This window comes from Lissotriton helveticus, chromosome 3_1, assembly GCF_964261635.1.
Source record: "Lissotriton helveticus chromosome 3_1, aLisHel1.1, whole genome shotgun sequence".
Taxonomy (NCBI): domain Eukaryota; kingdom Metazoa; phylum Chordata; class Amphibia; order Caudata; family Salamandridae; genus Lissotriton; species Lissotriton helveticus.
The window spans coordinates 154,263,166-154,290,190 of NC_136061.1; the positions used below are offsets into that span (position 1 = coordinate 154,263,166).

The following is a 27,025-nucleotide window of genomic DNA, read 5'->3' on the forward strand; positions in this document are numbered from 1 at the left end:
GGATTCCACTGCAACCACAGCACGGAGACCGCCCTCCTTGCCGCCGCCAACCACATGCTACTCAACCAGGGACACAACGCAGCCCCCATCCTACTGGACCTCTCCGCAGCTTCAACACCGTCCCAAACCGCACTCACTCAGCCAGACTGCACGACGCCGGGATACAAGACACCGCCCTCAACTTGATCCGATCCTTTCTCTCTGGTCCCTCGACCTCCGCCTGGAACACCACATGGTGGCCCACCGCCCTCTGGCGACCTCCTACCGAAACAGACCACGCTCTGAACCTCGGCATTATCCTCGACTCCTCCCTCACCATGACCCGCCAGATTAACGCAGCTGTCTCCACCAGCTTCAACTGCCTCCACATCCTCCGAAAGACCTTCAAATGGACCCCCCTGAACACAGAAAAACCGTCACCCACGCACTCATAACCAGCAGACTGGACTACGGAAACGCCCTCTATGCCGGTGTCAACAGGACCCTTCTACACAAGCTCCAAACCATCTAGAATGCCACGGCCAAAAAGGGATATTGCAAAGCACTGGGGTTCACCGACCCCCCCAGGGTTGGAGGAGTGGAGAAGAGGGCTGGACCTCTACATGGCAGCCGAGAGAGTGACCTACAAATCCAGGGGCTGTCCTAGGAAGTTCCGAAAAATTGGTCCAAGTGGAGACACTATCATGGTTTAGATGGGGGGCTGGGAGCGTGACCACCACACCAACAGCCACCGAGCACATGAGGGTACCGGTGGGTGGGATGGGGAGGGGACACAGGGAGTTACCTGTTCTATTGATCAATGGACACTGCACTTGTATGAAATTAGACATCACAGCAATGTAAGAGGGTGGATGGATGGGAAAGGGAGTAGTGGGTTTATTGTTGCCAATTTCATGACTGTACTGTTGAGCTATGCACAAAAATGCAAATAAAAATATTAAGAATGCCACGGCCAGACTCGTCCTCGGGACTTCTCGGCACAAACACACGACTCAACACCTGCGAAACCTACACTGGCTCCCCGGCGAGAAGAGAATAACCTTCAAGCTTCTCACCCACACCTACAAATCCCTCCACAACATCAGACCCAAATACCCCAACGAGAGAGTCTGCTTCCACGCACCCAAAAGAAACCTTCGATCCGCCGACCTCGCCCTAGCAGAGACCCTCTCATCCACAGAAGCAGAGGAGGAGGAAGGGCCTTCTCCTACATCACAGCCAAGACCTGGATTGAGCTCCCAGTCAGCATCACACACTCCCCAAACCTGCACTCCTTCAGGAAGGATCTCAAGACATTGCTCTTAGACTGAGCCAGAGCTGCCTCCACCCCCTCCCTCCCCTCCCCTCCCCCTCATCCCCCCAGCGCCTTGAGAAACTCACGGGAGAGTAGCGCCCTCTATAAACCCCCCGATTGATTGATAAAGAACACCTTGTGCAATCCATGACAAAAACTGGACAGTAGCACAAGAACTAAGTTAACATAGAAATCTCTTAGACTGTTTGTGGAACATAAATGGCCTTACCAGCAAAGCAGTGGATTTATAAGTCTCAATAAATCTGCAATCCTTCAATATCAAGATCCTTTCCATCTACAGAGGTATACAATTTTATCTGTGCCCACCTGAAAGGTAAAATACAGTCACCTGAAGGGAGGCCTAGCTATATACACCTCCACAACCAGGATAGGCACAGGCAGGGCATTAAATTCCAACCCATGGGTGATAAATGCAATCGGAATCCAAATTGACTGCTAGAAAGTCAAAACCCTGGTCGCAATTATCAACAGTTACATACATCGCAGAAGGAAACTAAAAGACTCAAGAACACCAGTAGAGGAAATTCCAAGATTCAAACAAGAAGAATAGTTCACCAATCTGTGGTCTCAGGAGACTTTAATCTTCACCTTCTGGGCTCCTCCTCTGGAGACAATTTTATATCAGCACAATTTCCATACTGGATCATACGGAATCGAGAGAGGAGCGGAACATGCAAATTACTCCTGGGTGACTTAGAAAAACTAAATCTTTGTGCACATAACTGACGTTTCCCAGGGAACAACCCGCTGTCTGCTTCATATCACTCAAACTTCACTAGCTCCACTATAGACTACACCTTTGTCACCAAACCACTACACGCTTGCATAGCTTCATTCCATTTTGGTGAAAGAGCGGACAGTGACCCTCTCCCCCAAGAGGCGACCTTTGAAGCAGCCACTGGAGCCTTCCAATAGTCCATGGAAGTTAATGGTCCAAACTTTATCATCAACAATAAAAGAATCAAAGCTTCCCCTTCAGCTATAAACAGCCTATCTGATTCAGCAAATGGCATTAACCGCTGGCAATGCAATAATAACCTGGGAGAAGTTCATCAAACATTTAACTGAGGAATTCGCAACTCAAGTAAGCTTTGGGGCCCAAACACAGAGCAGCCAATATCAGAGGTTTACCTTGCCAACACAAAAAAAGCAATTAAAATAGTTAAAAAAGTGGTGTAAACAAGGCATTAAGAAGCCTACAACAAAGACCAGCTGATGACCAACTACAAATAATTCTATAGACAAATAAAAACCCAAAGAAACTGAAATGGTCCATAAAAAAGACAGCAAGATTAAACACTATGGGCATAATTACTCTGTGATGTAAAGAACACTGGCAGCGCACACTTCTGGGCCATTGCAAATAGACTGCTACTCTCCAACCAGGGAGGGATCATCTCACACTTAATAAAGGAAACCTGGGTAACTTCTTGACCGACCACTTTAACCAACAAGCCCCTGAGACACCATCGGCTTGACAAGCCAGAACCAATAGACTCTCGGACACAAGCAGCTCGGTTCATCAGCAAGATCCAATCAAGCACCAAACAAATCAAAAGGCAGATAAAGTGCAGAAGTGACGGGCCCCTGGTCCTAATCAAAACCCTCCGAGCTCTCTGCAAACTTGATCCAGCATAGTGGAAGGGGAAACTTACACCAGTTGTCAATCATGTCTGTACAGAAGGAATACCCCCATTCTAATGGAGAGGGTCGATAATATCACCCGTCTTTAAAAGAGGGGGGTGAGGAGTAGATAAAACATCTGTCAAATGCTACCCTCTTGACGTTCTTATCGACAATGAAGCAAAATATTTCGCAGGAACAATTCTTAAGGAGCTAGTAGCTTGGTCCTCTGAGAATGCCATCATTCCACGCAACCAAACAGGCTTTTCAAAATTAACTGGAACTACAAACATAACTGCCCAGTCACCTCTGACAGACAGAAAAAAAAGAAAATGGAGGTATCCACTGCATTTGTGCATCGACTACAGGTCAGCTTTTGACCACATCAACTGGGAGATGCTATGGAGGAAGCCAACATCTTGGGACATTCCAAAAACCCTTCTGAGCCTGCAAATTCTTTTACACACCAACATGTGGGTACAGATTAAACTGTGTACAGGATCCCACATATCCAAAAGAATTCCAACTACTAAAGGGCTGAAGCCGAGGTGTGTTCTGGCCCACAACTCAACCTTTTTCCCACAGAGAAAACAAAGCTAAACAACAATCTGCATGCTCCCAAACTAGGCGGAATGGCTCTTTCCAACCTTCTATACGCGGACGACCTGTTCCTAATAGGTCGCACACAGGTAGGGATCAAAAACACAAAATCAAGACAATTAATGGCACAAGGAGAAAGCCCCATTGCTACTTACTAGACAGGAAACGTCTCGACAAGATGGAGGAATCCATGGTTTTTAGCACATAGTCTTCAACAGGACTAAACTGGACATTCAACAAATCACCCCCTGCTAAACTTTGCGATTATGCGCACAGCCAAGGGTCCGCCAAATAAACTGCGGAGATCAAAACCTGCAGTCAATAAGCTGACAACCTAGCACTCAGACTAACCCTGAGCCTGCTCACCCCCCTGAACCCAATGCCTTAGGGGGATGTACTCACTGCTGCACGGGGCTCCCTAATCAATCAATCAATCATGCCATTTGTATAGCGCACTACTCACCCGGGAAGGTCTCAAGGCGCTTGGGGGAGGGGTATGCTACTGCTCGAACAGCCAGGTCTTGAGTTGTTTCCTGAAGGCGAGATGGTCCTGGGTCAGCCGGAGGTGGATGGGGAGGGAGTTCCAAGTCTTGGCAGCCAGGTAAGAGAAGGATCTTCCTCCGGCGGTGGCTCTTCGGATGCGTGGTACGGCTGCGAGGGCGAGGCTGGTGGACCGTAGCTGGCGGGTGGGCGTGTAGAAGGTCAGGCGGTCGTTGAGGTACTTGGGGCCCAGGTCGTGGAGAGACTTGTGTGCGTGGGTGAGGAGCCGGAACGTGATCCTCTTGTCGACGGGGAGCCAGTGCAGGTTCCTCAGGTGGCTGGAGATGTGGCTGCGTCAGGGGACATCCAGGATGAGTCGGGCGGAGGCGTTCTGGATGCGCTGGAGTCTTTTCTGTAGCTTGGCTGTGGTTCCGGCGTAGAGGGCGTTTCCGTAGTCCAGTCGGCTGGTGACGAGTGCCTGGTGACAGTCTTCCTGGTCTCGGTTGGGATCCAGCGGAAGATCTTGCGAAGCATACGCAGGGTGTTGAAGCACGATGAGGAGACGGCGTGGACTTGTCTGGTCATCGAGAGGGAGGGGTCCAGGATGAAGCCCAGGTTGCGTGCATGGTCGGTTGGCTTGGGTGCGGTGCCCAGGGCTGGGGGCCACCAGGAGTCGTCCCAGGCGGAGGGCGAAGATCCCAGGATGAGGACTTCCGTCTTGTCCGAGTTCAGTTTCAGGCGGCTGTCCTTCATCCACTCGGCGACGTCTTTCATCCCTTCGTGCTTGGCAGGTTCTGGCGGTGTCTGGGTCTCTGGTGAGGGAGAGGATCAGCTGGGTGTCGTCGGCGTAAGAGATGATGTTGAGGTTGTGCTGGCGTGCGATGGCTGCGAGAGGTTTCATGTAGATGTTGAAGAGGGTGGGGCTGAGTGAAGATCCTTGCGGGACGCCGCAGATGACTTCGGTGGCCTCGGAGCGAAACGGGGGGAGGCGGACTCTTTGTGTTCTTCCGGCGAGGAACGAGATGATCCACTCCAGTGCCTTCTCTTGGATACCGATGTTGCTGAGGCGCTGGACTAGGGTGCGGTGGCAGACCGTGTCGAACGCAGCGGAGAGGTCCAGGAGGATGAAGGCCACTGTTTCCCCTTTGTCGAGCAGGGTCCGGATGTCGTCGGTGGCTGCGATGAGGGCGGTCTCGGTGCTGTGGTTGGCTCTGAAGCCGGACTGCGAGGGGTCGAGGGATCCGTTCGTCTCGAGGAAGGCGGTCAGCTGTCTGTTGACGATCTTCTCGATGACTTTAGCAGGAAAAGGGAGGAGCGAGATGGGGCGGAAGTTTTTGAGATCGTTGGGGTCCGCTGTAGGTTTCTTCAGGAGGGCGCTGATCTCGGCGTGCTTCCAGCTCTCCGGGAAGGTGGCGGTGTTGAAGGAGGTGTTGATGATGTTCCGGAGTTGGGGTGCGATGGTGGAGTCGGCCTTGTTGAAGACGTGGTGTGGGCAGGGGTCGGTCGGTGATCCGGAGTGGATGGTGTTCATCGTGCGGGCTGTGTCTTCGGTGGTCACCGTGGTCCAGGTGCGAAGGGTGGCGGTGGGGGGCGTTGGTTCGACGGTTGGGTGCGTGGGTGGGGCGCCGAAGCTGTTGTGGATGTCGGCGATCTTGCGGTGGAAGAACGAGGCGAGGGAGTCGCAGATGTCTTGTGACGGAGTGATGTCGTTGGTGCCGGTGCTGGGGTTGGAGAACTCCTTGACGATAGTGAAGAGCTCTTTGCTGTCGTGGGCGTTGTTATCCAGTCGTTCCTTCAGGGATTTCTTCTTGGTGGTGCGGATGAGCTGGTGGTGCTTGCGGGTAGCGTGTTTGAGGGCGGTCATGTTGTCGGTGGTCCGGTCGAGGAGCCAGGCTTTCTCGAGGGTTTGGCGGGTCTTCTTGGAGTCCTTGAGGTCGTCGGTGAACCAGGATGCCTTCTTGCTTCTGGGTCTGCTGGGAGGGTTCTAGGGGGACTAGTTACTTTATGCACTTTATTTGGTCTTTGGTATTCACTTGTGGACTTCTTCCACAAAGCACGACTGCATTACTTTGCACATCTATTTTTAATTGCAGAGTCTTAATGCTACGTAATCATGGACACCAAGAACCTCGTTCACAAGGTGCTTCACAATTTTTAAAATGTGCTAAAAGCATACATGTACTGGGCTTGCTTCTGAAGAACAATGACTTGTAGCATAAACAGCAAATTGTTTTTATTGTGCAATCTTATACCGTGTTGAAATGGGTGAATACCATGTCAATGAATGTCATGAAATGTGCAGGCCCGACAACGGCACTATCAGTAAATGCAATGCGAATGTATGCCACTGCTTGTACTCGCACTCTGTCTGTCAATGCAATGTCAGTGTATACCGTAACTTGCACCCGAACAGCAGCACCGACATCAGCAATCATGACACCAATGTATTCCATGATCCAAGCTCATACGATATTATTGTTGCGAATAAGAACTATGTCAACCTACGTTCAAACCAGAATAATAACTAAGTGTAATAATGATAATGTCAATAAAAATGATACCAGTCGTTGCCGTATTACTTTTAGGAGTTCCAATAAAATCACATAATTGTGGTCGAATTCACCCAAGGTGACCTCTCGATCAACCCAGAGTCAGAGATGCGTGGTCAGGCAGGTAGGCCCAGGTTACTCGATAGGCCCATGCCTATCAAGTAACAAATCACGGGCACGGTCCACCATAAACCAAAGACACATGCACCCAGGGTAAACCCTGATCATTTTTACAGATGGATCGTTGCACCATATAATCAAGTCCAAGATAATTGGCCCCAATAAAAGAAACACATTCGGCCAAAGGCTCGTTTTCCCCAAAAATACCAAAAAGCTAGATTCCACAAGTATATAGGGACACTCAACCAGTCAGGACACGACAGGCACACCACACAGAGTGATCAAGTGCTCCTCATGCCAGGCATCTGGACACAAACACTGGCCCACACTAGCTCTCCCCAAGGTAGAGAGCCATCTGTGTCCTTACCAGATGCCCGCAAAGGTTGATTTACAATTGCGATGTGTTTTTAGAATGTAGCCAAGGGTTTTATTGTCCCTCATGAACTATATAAATGGACGGCCAAAACGTTGTATATTGAGAGATTGAGCAGACATTCTGTCCAGGCTCTGCCGGCCGCAGCGTTTAATTAAACCAACGTATTTTTGTTTTGCCAAACGCCTCTGGTCTTTTCATTTATTGAAGGTAAATTAACATCCAAGCAACATTTTGGCAAGCCAGACAGGAGAGATTGGTTTGTCAAGCCCGACTGCTGTAGAAGGATGAAAGATCCCTGGCCCGAACCCATTAGTCTGCGCAAAAAGGTTGGTGAGCAGAAGCCATAACTGTTTAGAATTTCTGATGAATCCACAGGGCGGTGGTCTGTGAAGAGGCAGCTGTCTGAGGGTAAGAGGCCCTCATCTGAGGCTTAGTCCCAGTAGTGGCGTGTGAAACTAGGACAAGCGCGTAGATCATTTATTATTTCTCCTACTCAGCCCACTAGAAAGCAGCAAAGGTAGTTACAAATTTGGGTATTTTACCCTGGGTACAGGATATGGCTAGTCCCTGGGTGTCCATAAGGGCTCTCTTGTAATTCTGGGAGTGGTGCAAAGGATACACGTAGTACCCGGGAGTCAGTAGGGGATAGCTTGGACCGCTGGGCATGGTGGCAATTCGGTTTGCATAGGCTATGGGTGCAATGTAGAGCAAACATCTTAAACTTTGATTTTGTTTGTTTTAAAAGCACTTAGGGCTATTAATTCCAACACTGATAGTACCTGAAAGTTGCCCCATACAAGAATAGAGTTAGTAATTAATTTTAAGAGTAAATCTCGAGATAACCAAAAATGAGCAAAACTTTAAAAACGACAAATTTCCCAATCCTTCATTGAGACTCCATTAGATCACATGAAAGCAAGATTCCTTACTCAGGCTCAGAAATTCTAGAAACACTGCAGTGAGTAAATGTAGTGTATTTTGTAAAGTGCACAGCTGCCCCAACGGGGCGTCCCGGCGCTGTATAACGTTGTGGAACCCTTCCTGGCTCTCCCTGTGAGAAGCTCCTCCTGGGCACCCCCAAGGTGAAGCCAGGCATCCCAGTGTTGTAGGGGCCGTTGTGGAGATTAAGCAAGCTATTGCCCAGAGTTGCAGCGTGGGACCCATGGTTAGAGTAGGCACCGAGGCGAGAATTATCGAGTCCGCGGACATTGAGCTCAAGACCCTGCCGCGTCGGGACTTGAACCCTGGTCCCAGGCCTGATCTCTGCTTCAGAGTCTGCCGCTCTAACCAGTGAGCCACACTCCTGAGTGGTATATACACATCAAAACCCATTCCTTTACCTGGCCTGAGGAAGGCACGTTCGACACCAACACCATGCGACACACAAAAGCTCACATACAAACAAGATACACAGGACATAAGAAGGCTAAACAGAAGGCCATGCTAGAATTATGGGTCATGTTTGCGGTGCCTACAAAACTATCCCGGAACCCATGAGTAAGGTATCTGCACCTCTCCCACCATACACCAGCAGGGATGTGCTCTCACTAATGCCTGCCATCCCAGTTGCTGTCGCCCTGGGATACACTAATCCACCTGTCAAGGAGTTTGCTGGGAACCCCCACCCCTTGCCAGGGCAGCAAGCCACCGGGTGGGAATGAGGCTCCTAGGTCCCGCCAGCCTGAGGCTACATCAGTCCCATACCTGGGCCCCCTAGGGGTTCAACACCTCACCCATCAGCCGTTACCCAGTCGGTCCAGAGCAAACAAGGAGCGCAATCTCCTAAGTGCCCCACTTGTCGCCAAAAAGTCAGGGGGAGGTTTGTGACCCTCCTAGAAGGTGATTTCACCAGTAGTTAGAAAGAAATGGAGGAAGCATCAGAGAGCGAGGTTGAGGCCAAAACATTATCCAGAAAAACAGCACAAGGGCATACAGAAGGAGGCAACCCAGGAGGGAAATCAAGGAAAGGGAAGAAATAAGGATGGGGAAAAAAAGAGCTCTTGCCTGGGAATCCCAGCAGGGAAAGGGGACAACTCAACTTCCCCCTCCCCAAGAAGAAACAGGAGCTTGGCTTTGGGCCCCAAATAGAGTTGAGACCAGGGATAATCCTGGAGGAAGGCACCCTACAGTCGCTCATACCTCACCGGACCATCACCGTAGGAGAGAGTTGACCAGGAAATAAGTAGCCAGGAATGCCTGACTGAGACACTTAGAAAGAGCAGCATGGCCCCTTTGTGCGTGCACTAGGAGAGCAACAACGTCTGCAGCTCCCCCGGATGTGCTGGTCAGACAAGCCGACCCCTAGACAAATAATATTCAGAGAAGAGGGCAAGGCCTTTGTCATCTATTGGCTTGAAAGGAAGGGCCATCAGTAAGCCCAACCTTTGGCCACAGGAGAGATCCTTCAAACCTGAGGATATGGCCATTGCCGAAGACTGCATACGGAACAGAGGGGGAGATGCGAAACGCAACTAGCCCTACATTCAGTAGTGTCTGAGAAGCTGGGAGCGCTATGTCAAGGACAAACCAACAGAGCTGTCCAAGCTAGGATTTGTCCGCTGCTCCAGAAAGGTGCAGCAGGAACCATCTACATGCTTTGGGCACAGAAGGACAAAGAAGGGCTTACGAATAAACTGCCGCTATTGATAGAGGCAGGAAAATTGATCTCGTTTTGAAAAGTGCACTGCAGGTATAAACTTCGCTATAGGCAAATCATAAGTCTGCTCTGCAGCCTCACAGGAGAACACGGTCGGTCTCTTCCCCAGAGGCCGCATCCCCGCAGTCACGCTCACCAACACAAAGCATGAAGGGCTGTACTTAATTCAGACACCAGATCTGGATAGCCTTAAGGGAGCTGTTCCCTGACCGCCCAGATGTAGGACTGTTGGCAAAAAGCATGAAGCCTTGGAGACCATAACCGAATTAATAGACAAAAATGAGAGAACGATGAGGGCAGGAGCCAGGACATCTCTGAACTGTCACTAGTCCCAAGGCTGCACTCTTCTACAACATCCCCAAGAGGGACAAGATGGCAGAGTAGCTGTGCTAGTGACAAGCTCCCGTCGCCTGATTATCCGTTCAGCATCCTGGTGTAGTTGTATCTAATTTTAAGCACACCCTTACCTTGCGTATCCCTTACTGCTTCCATGATACCCGCTTCTGAGGTCGGGATCCAGTGTGGAGGTGTGTCCGGGGCTGGATTAACAGACTGCCGTAGCAGTCGGCCATTTCCTCGGCCTTCCTATTGTGACGCATGTGAGCAGCTCCGGCACTGGAAGACTGCAACGCTGTTGTCTCGCTGGGGAGGCCACGCTGACCGGCGAGTGCCTGCGGACTCTGGGTACTCTGCCCCAAGTGCCCGGCCCGTGCAGTGTACATTCAGTCTCCCGCAGAGAGAAGTGATCGGCCCGCTGTGACGGCTCCGTTACGGGGCTGAGTTTGTGCATGCTGCAGGGGCGGCCTTTACTGTGCCTGGCAGACTGTTGTGGCATCTGCTGGGGTCTAGCAGCTCGTGTTGATGAGTTGATTGACTGTTTCTGGCCTGGATGTTTAGAGCAGGGCTTGGCAATGAGGACCAGACCCAGAACATATGTGACTGGACGAGGACTACTACTAGAGCTACAGACTGCTCTTCCTGATCCTGGGCCTGCTGGCTCTCTGAACACACTAACCCCATCTGCCTCATTGGTATGCGGAGGCGGTAGGACATCTAACTGTGTGGCTCAACTGCTGTTGACTGGACATCCGTGGGGGGCTAGTCGTACCTCGATCCATACTTCTGCGAGGGGCCTCCGTTGATGTGGGTACCCTGGACCCTGGCTGCCACTTACCATATTGTATGGGGGGCACACTACCAACTGCTCTACGCCGGTTGAGCTGCGCGGCAGTGTGGCTTCAGGAGAGGGTCGGCAGAGTGATACACATACATAAAGCATAGCTGGTGGTTCTTGCAGCCTTGCAGTATGTCGTATATCTGAACACTAGGAGTAGGCACTGAGTCTGCCATTTGATCCTCTGTCCTAAACCCCTAACTGCATGATGGCAAAGGATAAAGGGAGCAAGACGGCTCAATCAAATAAAATCTCCAATTATGCCCAGCCGCTCCATGTGGACCAGGAAGCCGCGGCGCTGCCACAGCTTACGGAAACGGCTGATCCATCGGCAGCGGCGGTTAGACCTTCATATACTGCCGAAATACTTACAGCTATCCATGATACCAGTGGGGACTTAAAAAACAAAATGAGGCAGTCATCATAGATGTTAATTTACTCTGAAGTGACGGACGGAAAATCTCGGACAGTGTTACCAACACTGAACGTACAGTTGACACAATGCAAACAGAAATACGCACTCTCCGAGACACTGATCACCCTCCAGAAAAAGCTAGCGACCTTGGATGACCGGGCCGAGGATGCAGAAGGAAGGTCCCGGCGCAACAATCTTAGCTTCATTGGCTTTCCCGAAAAGGCAGATGGACCGTCTGCAGAAATGTTCCTCGAGAAATGGCTACTGGAGATCGCGGGCCCCCGGGGGCTTTTGAAGTTCTATACCATAGAGAGGGCACATAGGGCACTTGTGCCCCCTCCAAAACCAGGGGGGCCTCCCAGAGCCATGACAGCCCGTTTCCTTAATTTCCGGGATAGAGATCTCCCACCGCAACTAGCGCGCACGAAGAAACAACTTCTTTTTGAGGGACATCAAATCGCAATATATCCTGATTATACCCAACGGGTCCAAGAACAAAGGTGCTTCTTTTTAGCTGTGAAGTAGCGTCTGCGTGATCTAAATTTCAAATATAGCCTTTTCTATCCGGCCAAGCTAAGGGTGGAACACAACGGGAAGGATCAGTTTTTTTCTTCACTGCCGGAGAAGCGGCTGATTGGCTGGATGCAAATAACTCTCCGGGACCCTGCTTGGTTCCCTCTACGCTCACGCCTAGCAAGTCCGGTTCTCGTGATCGGTCCAGGAGTCAACAACTGCGGGGGTCATCTCGGGAGACCACCGAACATCTCAGTACTAGCAGAATCTCGGTCTGTCCAGATGGTACTTTGCAGGCCTTGGAGATTGTACCGGATTAGAGGACCTCGTCGCCGAGACGCCAGCTGGACACAGATGGCAATGACGACTGATGCCTGAACTTGTTTCTTGCCTGGGTCATTTACTAGCACGTGTGAAGGAAACTACTGTTTGGTAAGATCGATCTAACGTGGGGGGTTTGTGGGGTGCTACCAAGGGAATTTAATGTTATACAGACCTTTTCTCCCTAAGCAATGCTTACTCGGACGGGGGCATGGCCCCCAAATGACTGGTTCCTGCCGATGGAGTTGGAGGCTAGGCCTCACACCTCGGCGGCTTGCCATTCACTTCTATGGACTGGGGTGGGGTGGGTACTCCTATGACTGCGCTGTAATTTCTATTGTTGTATTCTTTTGAATTTGTGGTGTTTATTGGGGACAATGGCGGCGTTGTCTACTTGTCCTCACTGTGCGTGGGTTTGCCCGGGAGGGAAATGTGATGATGCCCAAGGGGTGGGAGGTTGTTGGGGCAGTTCTTTGTTGGGACTGGGCCTTCCGTTCTGTGAAATACTATGTAAAGTGCCAGAGGTTGTAAGACCTGGGATACCCTGTATAGTCTTGCGGGATGGGCGGGGCTCTTCTGGTAGGAATGCTGAGAAGGGAATGCAATGGTGTCCACCATGACTAAATTACTTAGCTGGAATGTAAGTGGTATCGCTACATTTGATAAACGTAGACACATTTTTGCATACCTGAAGAGTTATGGGGTGTCAGTGGCGTGTCTTCAGGAAACTCATGTGTGGGGTGATTCTCTAAAGTGTCTGAGGAAAAGGTGGCGAGGGCAGATTTATGCCACTGCTTATTCTTGGTTTGCAAGGGGTGCCCTCATATGGGTAGCACCGGGAGTCCAGCTCCAACACTTACATCACGTGGTTGATGTAGATGGCCGTTATGTTATATTGCATGGGAGGCTTGATGGCACCGAAATCGGTTTTGTAAATGTGTATGCCCCGAACAATGACAATTCCTCTTATTAACGATCTTCTGGAAGCGGCCTCACTATTTCGGAGCTCCAATGCGGTTTACTGGGGACTTTAACTGTGTGCTAGACGGCGCACTGGATAGAGAATCCCCAAAAATGCACACCAAACCCAGGAGGACATTTGGTTCTTGCCAGAGGATATTGCAGGGCTTCCAACTCCGGGATATCTGGTGGGAGCATTTCCCCCTCCAGAGACAGTTCTCCAGCTATACTCCTGCTACGGGCACATCCAGTAGATTAGATTACTGGTTCTGATAATCGGGTCCCCTGATTAGGAGTGTAACGTATCGGACGAGATATTTGTCGGACCATTCCCAGGTGTTATTTATAGAGTTGGGGACTACTGGATTCAGACAGCAGATCACATCCTGGCGTTTGAAAAGTGAGGCATTAACAGGACCCCCATTTTTTAGGCACAGTAACAGCAGAACTGAGTAATTACTTCAGGAAAAACTGGGAGACAGCCTCCAGTCGGGCCACCGAATGGGAAGTGATGAAGGTGGTTGTCAGAGGTGTATGTATAAAAACCGCTTATGGTGAGCGGACTCAACTGGAAAGGGATGTTGCTCTACATGAATCTAGGTTGGGGGAACTCCAGACGGGATTAAGCTCTGACCCCCAGAAGCTGAAAGAGTGGACTGACGCTAAAGAAGCATTAATGACGGACCTCTGTAGACTGGAGAAATATGTCTATACGACGTATCGACAGCGACAGAGAGAGGGATAAAACTGGGGCCTAGCTGGCACGTCTCCTCAGGCAGGAGACTGCGATAACTCCTGTACTGCAGATACAAAATACTTCCAGCATGTTACAATATCTCCAACACGGAGATAAACAAAATACTTCAGTTAGAAATGCAGTAAATAGCACGTTATACACAGTGGACCCCAGGGTGAGAAACAAACCATGAATAAAGTGGTATAGAAACCACGACTCGAGTCAGGACAATTTCGAGAGGACGTAGAATTGCTGGGGACCCACAGAACCACCCAAGGTAAGTAGATAGGGACCCCATGGAGAGCAGGTGCCGTGCGAGTACACGACCACGTGCTCTGTACAACTATGTGCAAGTCGCGTTTGGATTTTTAAAGAACAAGGACCCTTCCCAACGGACCCTCAAGAAATCCTATGGAAGTTAGAAGGTTGGCGAGCCACCCCACCCGTGGATACCTTAGTACCCATGTTACCTACACCAGGGACGACGGGTGCATAGGGGTGAAGTGGTGTCGGAAACGGCTGTCTACCTCAGTTGGAGGACTTCGAGAAAGTCGCGCTGCTGGAAGGGGAGAAAGTGTCCGTGGGAATCCAAACGTGGATTCTTGAAGAGGAGTACCTGAAAGCAGAGGTGACAGAGTCTATGTCCCTCGAGAGTGACCAGGAGCCCAGGAAGACAAATGCCCTCCGATGTTGGTTGCTTCAGGTGAGATGGTGACCTTGACTCTGTAGCTGCAGGGACCAGGCGACGCGGAGGACGATCAAGACCCGGATACGAGCTGTCCCACGAAGGATGTCGAGTGATGAAGGTTCGTGTCTGGTGGGAGCTCCAACAAGCCCTGGCAGAGGCAACCCATGCAGGAGGTTAAGAAGGTTCAACGTTGGGACCAGCAAGGTCCAAGAGACTCACCACTTGCAGGGGAGTCAGGGCAGGCCCCAAGCAATCAGGGGAGCCCAAATGGAAACAAAAAAGTGACCCTCAAATAGACCCACAGGCCGCAGGCACTGGAGTCGCGAGAGGACCTCTGGCAGCTCACCAATAGGAGCAGGCCACGGAGCCCACGAGGCGGTGTGGCTGAAGAGCTTGGTGCAAGAAGTTGCCGGAGGTTGGGGCTACTTGGAGCCCAATGCACTTGTCACAAGGATGCCAAGAAGCATTTATAACTTCAAAAGTACACGGTGCATATGGGTTTAGGTAATGCACCCTCCCCCTCCCACCCAAGGGATTCTGACCTCAAACTCTGTGAGAGGACAGCTCGGGCCTCGAGGGATGTAGGAACCCACCACCTGTGTTGTCGAACTCTTCAGAGTCTGCAGGAGTTCAGGATCAACGGACCAGTCAGCAGTGTTGCGGTGCCTGCAAATGCAGGGAAGGGACTCCTTCACTTCAAGGGAAGAAAACAAGTTACTTACCAGTAACTTTGATTCCCCAGTATTGGTAACTTTCATAGATCCCCATGCTTTGTATCATTCCACGTCGTCAGCTTGGGAGCCTCGGTAAATAGAAAATACCATAGCAGTATGTACAAAAGAGAAAGTAAGGCCTAGGCCTCATCTCATTTTGTAGAATATCCACCTCTTTTTGTAAAAGAGACCAAAAACTTGCAACAACCAATCAGATTAGCATCACCCCTTAGAACCCTCCTAAGAGAGCCTCAGATTTTCATAGCCGTTGTGCAACAGAAACCACGTCTGCTGCAGGCTGAGCTTTCCCAAGGGAAGAGGGTGGGCGCATGGGAATCTATGAAAGTTACCAGTACTGGGGAACCAAAGTTACAGGTAAGTAACTTGTTTTCTTGCCCCAGTATTTGAGCTTTCATAGATTTCCATGCTTTGTATCAGAGTAGCTAGCTGTAAGCCATAAGCGCACACACTGATACATGAGTATTAACATAAGTCAGCATACCCATTTTCACATGAAATAATATACTTTGTAACAATATATCGGAAACATTATCAGATACAAAATGTGCAATGACAGGAAGGAAGGATAGAAGGGAAAGCTCACCTCATTGAAAAAGATTCCTCAGGACTGCTTGTCCGACTCACTCCTCGTAGAAGAGTGCAAGCAGTAATGCCTTGTGAACGTGTGGGCACTGCTCCATGTAGCCGCCCTACAAATGTCTTTGATAGGAACTCCAGCGAAGAGAGCAGCCGAAGATGAAACTGATCTTGTGGAGTGAGCTTGCACATGCCTTTCCAACTGTTTCCCTGCCACTTGGTGACCATAATGAATTGCACTTGAAATCCAACAAGAGATTCTTTGTTTTGAAAGAGGAAATCCTTTGAGGAGCACTAAAAGCTACAAAAAGCTGTGAAGATTTTCTAAAATCTTTTGTGCGTTCAAGATCAAATTTGAGACACCTCTGGACATCCAAGGAATGCAGAGACCATTCTGCTGGAGACGTAGGTCACGGGAAGAAAGATTTTAGAACCACCGGTTCGTTCAAATGGAAATGCAAAGGGACTTTCGGAATAAATTTCGGATTAGTCCTCAGAAACAAAGTGTCCTTTTTGAACTGTAGAAAAGGTTCCAATATGGAGAGAGCTTGTAGTTCTCGCACTCTTCTAGCTGAAGTGAGGGCTAACAGGAGAGCTAACTTCCTTGATAAATATTTTAAATCCGCTCTGTGGAATGGCTCAAACGGAGGTCTCATGAGGAGAGCCAGAACCAGATTGAGATTCCAAGCTCGAGGTGGAAGCCGATCTGGTGGGAAGACCCTAAAAAGACCTTTCAAGAACAGCTTAATAATTCTAGCAGAACAGAGAGAAGAACCAGAAGCTGTCCTTCTGAATCTTGAAATAGCAGCCAGATGTACCTTGATGGAAGAACGTGAAAGACCTGACTTGGCCAGTGACAAAATGTAAGGCAGTATCTGATGAGGAGCCGAAGAGAACGGATGAAGGTTTTCACGGTGGCACCATAGGCAGAAGCGCTTCCATTTAGCACGATAAGTCTTATTTGTACTAGGAGATCGAGCTTGAGATAAGATCTCCCTACAGTCCTGAGGAATATTTAAGCTGTGAAATTGTCTGTGCTCAGGAGCCAAGTCTTCAAATGGAGAGAGCTCGGATCTTGATGTATCACTTGTCCCTGGGACATTGTCAATAGAGATGGAATGGGACTTAGGTGAATCGGTTGATCTTGAGATAGCAGGAAGAGCTCCGTGAACCAGAATTGGCGTGGCCAAGCTGGTGCAATTAAAATCATTCTGCAAGGTTCCGTCTTTAGTTTCCTGAGAAGCTTCAGGATCAGGGGAATTGGAGGAAAGGCGTAAACAAATATGCCTGACCAGGACTTTGAAAGAGCATTCCCCAGAGACCCCGGATGGTGATCTCTGCTTGCATAGAGTCGGCATTTCCTGTTTTCTGGAGTAGCGAACAGGTCTATGGTTGGAGTGCCCCAATGTTGGAAAACCTTGTCCAGAATATCTTGATCCAATTCCCACTCATGACAAGCCGATTTCAGACGACTTAAGGTGTCTGCTGTTGTGTTGAGGGTGCCTGGTAGATGCTCCGTTGAAAGGCCGACGTTCTGGAGAATCGCCAATTCCCATATTTCTTGGGCCTCTCTCGAGAGAAGATGAGACCTCGTACCTCCTTGATTTTTGATGTAATGCATGGCCGTTGTGTTGTTCGTCGAACCAGAACAGTGGCGCCTCAAACCTTCGTCAGGAAAGCTTGCAAGGCAAAATGAATCACCCTGAGTTCCAAGAGACTGATATGGAGAAAGCGCTCTTCGGGCTTCCAGTGACTGCTCACCTGGAGGTTCTGTAAGACAGCGCCCCAGCCTTCCATTGAGGCATCTGTTAGAATTAGAGGGGAAGGAGCCATCCTGAAAGAGACCTCTTGAGTTTTTTTCTTTGATAGTCCACTAAACTGCTGCCTTCCTCTTGAGAGGAGTGACCTTTATCTTGTCCTCGAAAGACCCTTCCGCTTGGCGCCATTGCATGTCTAGTTGTTGCAAGGGGCACATACGCAATCTGCAATGCGGAACTAATGGTATGCAAGATGAGATCGACCCTAGGAGAGATTTGTACAGACGAACTGTCAGGAACCATCTCTTTAGTAATTTGCTGGCCGAGAGGAATAGCTTTTTCTGTCTTTCCTCCGATGGAAAAGCTTTGCAGCTTCTTGTATCCAGAATGGAAACCAGAAACTTGACCCTCCTGGATGGAAGAAAGACTGATTTGTCTTTGTGGAGATGCAAACCTAGATGATTGAAAAGCTGGACGCAACTTCTGACTGCGTTTGCCATTGCCTGAGATGATGGAGCTTTTATTAACCAATCGTCTAGGTATGGGAACACTTCTAGAAATTGTTTCTTGAGGAATGCTGCCACCGGGGCCAAAACCTTAGCGAATATCCGAAGAGCGGATCTGAGCCCAAACGGCAGTACTTTGAATTGAAAGTGGCTCTTGGCTACTGTGAAGCGTAAACATTTTCTGTGAGCTGGGTGGAGCGTAACGTGGAAATATGCGTCCTGGAGATCCAGAGTTGACAATTAATCTCCTGGATTTAGAAGACGCAAGATATCTTGAAGAGAAACCATCCGAAAGGAGAGTTTTATGAGATAGGTGTTGAGCTCCCTCAGATCTAAAATTGGGCGCAACTTTTCCTCAGTTTTGCGAATCAGGAAATATCTGGAATAGAACCCTTTTCCTGTGAGAGAGTGGCACTGGCTCTATCCCTCCCTTGGTAAGCAGTTGACTAGCTTCGAGACGGAGAAGATGCAGATGTTTTGATTCTGTGGCGCAAGGAGCTCTGGGAGGTGGGAGGTTTTGACATTCTAATGTATATCCAAATTGGACAATATTTAGGACCCATCGATCTGTTATGATCTTTCAGCAATTGAGAAAATGTGTTATCCTGCCCCCCACTGATGTCATAAGGGGAGAAGGACCAGTAGGCAGAGCCGGGAAGCTGCTATTGATGTTTAGAGGTATCTCTCCCCGGACGTCCCGGTTTACCTCTCGGCGAGAGAAAGACTCCGATTGGTTCGGGCGTTGAGTACTGAGGCTTGAATGAATGCGAAGATTGTGAATAGGAGGAGTAGCGTTGTTGATCACCTCCCCTATACGATGAGAAGCCATTTCCTCTTGCACCCCGGAAAGGCACCTTATAATATTGAAGTGTGCCCAAAGACCTTGCCTTTTCAGTATCTTTCTTAATGTCCTGCAAGGCGTAATCTATATGCTTGCAAAACAGCATAATCACCATCAAAAGGCAGATCCAAAATCTTATTCTGCGCTTCAGTGCGAAACCAGGTAGATCGTAGCCAGACCTGACCGCTGAAGATGCTAAGGCACCGAAAAGCAGTTGTTGCAATATCCATTGCACAATCTATAATCTCGGATGACAATCGTTCACCTTCCTCCAGGATCTTTCTTACATTTGCTTTGGAACTCTCTGGAAGCTGATCAATAAACGGAGAGAGATCGCACCACATTAGGTGATCGTAGCGCCCCAAGATAGCTAGTGCGTTAGAGGCTCTAACGAGGAGGCCGGACATAGAGGAAAACCTCTTGCCCACATTGTCCAGGCGCCTGCCCTCAATGTCAAGCGGTGCGGTCAAGGGTGCTGCTGGGTTTTTAATTTTCTTTGAGCAGCTTGAGAGATAACAGTCTGGCTTTAGTTGTCCAATTAGACAGGCAGGGCTATCCTCCAGAGCCTTATATTTTTTCTCCAGACGTGGTAGAACCGGGATTACAGTAGCTGGAGATTACATCACCTTTTTACCTTCACTCCAAACATGCTCTACGATAGGTATGGAACGGATAGATTTCTTATAAGGCTCCTTAAAATCGTAGAGGAAGCAGTCTGATTATACCACTGGAACAGGAAGGCCAAACCTTTTAGATGCTCTTTCCATAAGATTATGGAAACCCCCTGTGTCAGCTGGGGGCGAAACCACAGGGTCCAGAGATGGTGAAGCCGGATATGGGATGATATATTCGTCCCATTCTCTGTCAGGATTTGGGATATGTTCCACATTCTGCTCCTCGTCTGAGGAATCATCATCATGCACTGTAATAACATCTTGCTTTTCTGTCAAAGGTTCCCCTTCAGGCCTCTGAGACACGGACGCAGTAGAAGGAGGCTGCGGAGGTGGTGGTGGAGGAGGCTGTATGGATTCAGAGGCTTCAGATGGGAATCTCCTCTTGTAAACCAACAACATCAGATGTAGGTCATTTATTAGTGAAGACGGCATGGCCACCATACCTTTTTGAGATGGTTCCTGAGGTCTATCATGAGGAGTGAATTGTTCTTCTGGATGATGCTGACCCAAGTAATAATCATCCGAATCAAAGTCCTGGTACTTCACCTGGAGCGGAGACGGATTGTAAGCATCTCCATACGGACTTTCATGCTCGTCGGAATATTCCTCCTCCAGAAGAAGTGCTGGAGGTAACGTTGTCACCCTACGGGGCGATGTCATTTCCGGTGTAATCGGTATTTTCTTTATAGAAAGTTTTACATAGTCACCGAGGGAATCGGCATCGCCGGAGAATGAAAATTCATAGACGGTGGACTGGTCTTCGACGGAGGGCTGATCAGCAGAATCATCGTCGCCATTGACAGTCTTCGTCGACACCATCGTCGGCGTCATCACAGTCGACGTCGAGGTTGTCAGTCTCGTCGACGAAACAGAGGTAGGATGTATCGTCGACGAAGTCATCATCTACGATGTCGGCGAAGCTCTCGACGACGGGCCCATCGACGGAGCTGAAATTGAAACTGGATGGATTTTTGATGTCGTCGACGTACCTGAGGAAATAGTCGTCGACGGACGGATTTTCTTCTCCCCTCTCGTCTCCTGAGGTGTACTTTAAGGTTTCTTGAAAATGTTTTGCTTTTCAGATGGTGAAGAGGTAGTAGAAGGACCTTGGCTTGCCTTCTTACCAGATAACACCTCAGGAACAAGTCCCTCCTTTGCACCTTGGTGAGGAGATTTTTTGGGACTAAGCCTTTTAGACCTTTCCGATCTCTTTTGAGAGGCCTTAGTAGGAGTTTCAGCAGATGTAGAAGGGGAGGACCTATTCTTTTTGTAGACCTCCTCAAAGATGTTGCTGAGGAGGAATCTTCACTGTCACTAGAAAGTACCTCTTTCCGTGACTTCATCTTCTGTAACCAAGTCAGAAGTCTTCCTTCCCGGTCTCTCAGAGTCTTGGTGGAGAAGGTCCTGCAGATCTTACAATCAGTGGCCTTGTGATCCGGGTATAAGCAATAAATGCAGTCTTTATGCTCATCTTCAATATATAGCCTCTTCTTTGAGCAGGTAGCACAGGCTTTGAACAAAGCTTTCTTTTCTGACATCCTGAAGAGAGATTAGCTGTAGAAAACCAAAGTTGTAGAGAAAACTGAGCAGAGCTCAGTGGAGACTCCCTTAGCACAAAATCTGAGGCTCTCTCGGGAGGGTTCTAAGGGGTGAGGGTAATCTGATTGGTTGTTGCAAGTTTTTGGTCTCTTTTTCAAAAAGAGGTCGATATGCTACAAAATGAGATGAGGCCTAGGCCTTACTTTCTCTTTTGTACATACTGCTATGGTATTTTCTATTTACCGAGGCTCCCAAGCTGACAACGGGGAATAATACAAAGCATGGGAATCTATGAAAGTTCCAATACTGGGGCAAATGTTCTTTAAGTGTCTTTGATGCCACAGGTCCTGGACGGATCCTGTATGGTGCACAGATGATGCAGCAGACTGAAAGGGAGATGAAGTCAGGACCAAGCGATGTCCAGAGTGCCCACACGGTAGAAGTGCAGTGGTTTCAGTTCTGCATCTTAGCCCATGACTAATCTAGGGACCTACACCCAGATAAGCCCTTAAGTTCCCTCGAAAATGGGTTGGGAAGATTCAGGATACCCTCCCAGGGGATGGTCTGGACAGGGGGAAGGTCACTCCTATGACTTTTGTCCAGTTTTGTGCCAGATTGAGAGCCAACGGCTCCCAGAGCTGGTTTGAACTAGTCTATTCACACGGACACCAAACGTGCCCCTCGTGCAGGCTTTCAGGCGCTGGCAAGCGCACCAACCTGGTACCAATAAATTAAATCCGGTATAGGAGGTGGTCACACCTCTCTGTGACAGGATGCCTATTGATCCACCATCCTCTGCTCCAGCTTGGCACAGCAGCAGGAGGACAGAAATAAGTCTCTGGTCGGCAGAAACCATTTTATGCTGTCCGGAGCTAGAAGGTTGGCATCTGGAACACAGAGCCTTACGGAGGGCTCCGACAGTGCTTGGAATGATACCTCTCTCACCGTTTACGGTGTGGGGGGGTATGATTTCAACATGTTTGATACCAAACATGATAGGATTTGTTGGAGCAGTTTGAGATGGTCATTGCGCAATTACGTGGTGTTCCTCTATACAGTACATGGCTGCCTTACTGACAACCAAGGAGAATAGACTACGTAGGCTGCAGGGGTGTCCTACTTATGCAGGGGCACCCTCTCACTAAGAACCAAGCACTCTGCCTTCATGATTGCAAATGCCTACTATAGGGGTGACTTCTAGGTTTTACGTGTAGTAATAACCCTTAGATATAGTAAACCTACATCTTTAGTAAGTGGTGCATGCACCAACTTACACAGGCTGTAATGGCAGGACTGTAGATTTTGAAGGGTCTCTCATGGGTGGCCAAATACATGCTTCAGCCCATGGAAGTCCTCTGGGATACCTATGCCCAGGGTACCTTAGTACCATATACCAGGGACTTAAAAGGGAACCCCAGTATCCACTCTGGGATGTACCGAAGTACTCAATTTAGGGAGAAAGCAGATAGACTGGGGTCCTGATTAGCAGGACCCTAGTCAGAAACAGCATCACATCAAGCAAAAAGTGGAGGTAAAAAGAAGAAGCCGATCCTACTTTCCTACAGTTCCTAATCGTAATAGTCCATTGTTTTTAAAGAATGCTCTCTGGCAAGATTATGCGTGCAGACATGTGCGTGCTATGCCCCAGCAGCAATTAGTCCATGATTTACAAACGAGTGGAGCATGCATTACGTTCCACATGCACGTCACACAGCAACGTATGAATTCAAGAAAACGTATTCCATCAATGTTCTATTTTAATCATAGTTTTAGCCATGATATATACCACAAGTTTATCAAATTTTTTCACCATTTATATTCGAAACTTCGTAAATCCCATTTGTTTTAAATGCTGAGGAAATGCCTATTCAGGTCTTTTTCAAAAGCATGTGGGAATACGCAGCCTCATTCATGATTACCCAAGGCATTTCGGGCTAAAAGCAGCTCTTTTTCAGGGGTAGCTGCAAAGTTAAAACAAAGATGTAACAAATCTTAACCAGCCATCTCTTCAACATGCTTGAAACCCTCTAAATTAATGCAATCCATCTATTATCAAGCGTATATTGTAATACTACGTATATTGCAATACTATTTCCCTCTGTGCACAACCATATTACCTCAATTAAAAACTAAAATCGGAAAAACTCAGTCAGCATTAATGTGTTCTCCAACATTCCTAAATATTTCTTTCGACTAAAATGATCCGACAGAATCATATGTGCTATGGCGGTCAAACATTTAATAGCCGCACTTACATCAAATACCATTTATTGGTGAAGAAACAGTTTAGCAGCATCATGACTTAATGGCCCTTTAGGTGTTATGCAAGTTTTTGCACTGCTGGAAAAGTTACAACCTACCTCATTAATGTACAGCAATAAAAGTTATAACTTGATACTGTGATAACCTAATTTAATTTGTTTGTGATACAAATATTTAACCAATGTCTGATATCCAGAACAAAAACGAGAAACTGAACTGTGCTGGGTTTTCTACTATTTAGAAAGTCTAGCTGGCTGAATGCATTTGTAGGACCAAAAACTGGAAATATACGTTTTTAAGTTAAAAAAAACTGATTTCCACCAATTTCCTCTAGTAAGCAATCTAATCTCTACCACTATATTTCCATTAAGTGACCGTTGCAAGTTTTCCCAACAGAATTTTGGGTTAATCTAATTTCTTAAGACACAGCATATGCCATTTGAAACTTGTTAATTAACATTGGCTGCTTACCTTGCTTCACTGCTGCATCTAGGAATGGCCTAAACAAAAGAAACAGACTTGAATTATTTACAGAAATCTCCTTTGGTGGATACTTGCTTTAGGAAACTAACAGAATACCAAGAGCATAATTACATGATTTCACTCTAATAAATGCAGTCATAGGGCCTGGAAAGGACATCTGCATTAGAGTAGTCAATCTCAGGCCGGGTCTGTGTTCCACTATGAAGTCCATATCCTGTAGGGAGAATGACCACCTCAATGTTTTTGAGCCTACCCTCAAGTTATGCCTTTGACAGTACTGCCACTCTGTCAATTTCAGCCACTAAATTGTTCCATGGGGCACCCTTTCATCTGCAGAACCCACCTGCTGTAGAGTTAACATCACAATCATAAGGCGTACTCCTACGATGCAACCCTACCTAGATGTACCTATGTATACCTAGCATGTATGTAGGTATAGAGCCAAGAATCCCCCTAGGCTAAAGCCAACCTGTGAGAAAGTGCCCTCTTTCTGCATGGTATGCCCCCACTTTTTGCTGATGTTCTTTCACTTAGTGTGCCCTGGGCTCCTACTAATCAGGTACCCAGGGCCTATGTTCCTTCCCTAAAATTGTATTGAAGCCTAAACCCCATTGGCATCTCTGGCCACAGGTCAGCCCCTGGTTGATGGTACCACAGGTACCCAGAGCACTGTGACCAGAGAGCCATCTAAGGGCAGCAGCACTTATTGTACCACCCTTAGAGGTCCTGTACCCTGACACTCACACACTGCCTTTACTCGCGCTTTACAAACCCTCATTCCATTCCATTCCATTCCTTTGCAGGCTGCGTTCTTGGTGCAGAACAAAGTGAAGAGTTGACATGGCACACATCCCTGTGTGCCATGCCCACAAACCACTCCCTGGCATAGATCAGTCACCCCTCTAGCTGGGTGCCCTATGCCAGTGGTGAGGGTACAGGTGTGTGCGCCCTGTACCCCTACAGTGCCCAAGTCCATTCCTGGGCATTGTAAGTGCAGTGCTGCCAGTAAGAGTATATGGTGCTACACGCAGACACAATGGGCCACCCTAGGGTTCATGTTGGCAAAAAGGAACATCGCCCAACTATGGGGGGCAATGCACACACCCACACTAGAAGCCTGGGAAAGGAATCTTGACTGGTGCATGGTTAGAGAGAAGACAGTATAGGAATCAAGGGGGTGCCCTAAAAAGTGGTCCCGTGTATGGGGCCCGTGCAATGCTTAGAGGAGAAATTTGTACACCACCTCGAAGTATTGAACAAGATGGCCTAACCTCCCCATGATGTTCCCCTCTTATGTAATTGATTTTTGTCCTCCCATCTATACTTCTTACAATGTATAGGTGATTTGGTCCTCTGTACTGTATTATCTAAACCGATGTCTGTTCAATAAAAAGATTATTTTTTTTTTTTTTTTAAGTATTTGGTGCTTGGAGATTGTCATTACGAACTCCACAGCACAATAATGGCTACACTGAAAACGGAGTTTGGTATCAAACTTCTCAGCGCATTAAACCCGCACTGATGCCAGTGTGGGATTTAATGTAAAATGCATGACAGAGGGCATCTTCGAGATGACCCCTGAAACTCGGCCAACTTCTAGTGACCTGACTGAGTGGCTGCTTAGGCTGCCACAGACAAACATGTTTCTGGTCCCTTGGGTCAAGAGTCTGCTGCTCTCGGGGGCCTGAAACAATGCCCATCCTGGGACGAGGTGCCAAGCCTCCTAACCCAGGTTCGGCAGGGTTCACGAAGGGGAAGCTTCAAAAGCATACTAAATTTTTGAGAGTCCCCAGACCATCTGCTGCTTTCAGCAACTGGTCCCCACTGGTTCTATCCCCCACTTTTTGCAGGAGAGCTGGGGGGAAAAAATAAGTGAGGGAAAGAGGTGTGCCCACCTCTGCCAAGTCCACCACTCAGGTGGAGGAGACATAGTGAAGCACAACTCTGAGTTCACGCCATCTTGAGCATGGGGGGACCCAACCAACCCCTACCTTTGGATGGTGGCACGATAGGTGGTGTACCCACCCCAGGGAAGGGACCGATTGGTCCCTGCCCTTTACCTACCTGTAACGCCCCTTAATCTAGTATTTAGGGGGCACCCGGAACCTTGCTTCCTCAGATCCAGAAACGACAAGAAAAGAAGAAAAAGGACAGAACAGCCAGCTAACAAGAGGACAACGCCCACTGACTAGGCCCCAGCCCTACAGGCCTGTCTCCCCTCAAACCTGCTCCTGCAAAATCTGGTGTGTCCTGCAAGCAGCAACCTTGAAAACCCCGGAGGACCTGCCTGCCTTCACTGCCAAAGACTGCTTCTCCTGTGAACACCAGATTTGTTCAAACAGCAACCTCTGGCAGCCGCCAGAAACCATGAATCCAGCCCACTCTGCACCCACTGAACCCTGCCCGAGCTCTAGTGTAAAAACACCACGAGGAGGTCACCCGGCAATCCTGACCAGATACGGCGACCCCTGACCTACCTCAAGCAATCTAAATCCAGAAGGCCCCCCTAACCGTGACCAGGAGTTGGTAAGACTATCTGACCCCAAAAGGCACCCCTGCACCCGACACTCCACGGCCTTGTGCCCAAACCAACGGTGCCTAACCAACCCTTAACTTCCCAACTTACCTCTCGAAGTGGTGGTCGCACCCAGAAGTCTCCCTGCCTGCAGTGCTTTTGAAAACCGGAGGTTCTCAATATAAAACAACGGGGCGCCCGACGTTAACCATTTGTCCTGGCCTAAACCCTAGGAGCTTTGCTCCCACAACCCAGTGGCCTGCTTGCCAGCGGCCACCAACTTGAGCCTCCCTATCTTCAATTGGATAACATTGGGCCTCCAAACTCTGCACCCGGCCGCTCTAGTGCCACTGAGGGTGTAACAAGAGTGCATAACTGACCCTGGGGGACCCCTGAGTCTAACTGTAGAACCTTAACTGCCACAGTCGATAACTTACCTGTGAACCGGTAACCTGTTTTTCCTTCATAGGATAACATTGTCAATTTTCTTCCAAAATGTTTCAGTGTGGAGTTTTGAAACCTAAAGATATTCTTTAAAAATCGCACGAATAACTAAAACTTATTTACTTACCTGCTTTCAGGAAATGTCCCAGTGCTGAATCTAGATATCCA

At 48.7% G+C, this 27,025-nt stretch overlaps 1 protein-coding gene across 8 annotated transcripts in view; it reads right to left on the reverse strand.

Moving 5' to 3' along the window:
* GTF2I (general transcription factor IIi) overlaps positions 1-27,025 on the reverse strand; it is a 1,750,178-nt gene that overhangs the window by 1,373,243 nt on the left and 349,910 nt on the right. For all 8 annotated transcript variants that reach the window (XM_078679426.1, XM_078679427.1, XM_078679425.1 and 5 more), the window contains exon 6: positions 23,887-23,915. In XM_078679426.1, coding sequence (XP_078535552.1) covers positions 23,887-23,915 — 29 coding nt within the window. The remainder of the gene's footprint in view (positions 1-23,886; positions 23,916-27,025) is intronic.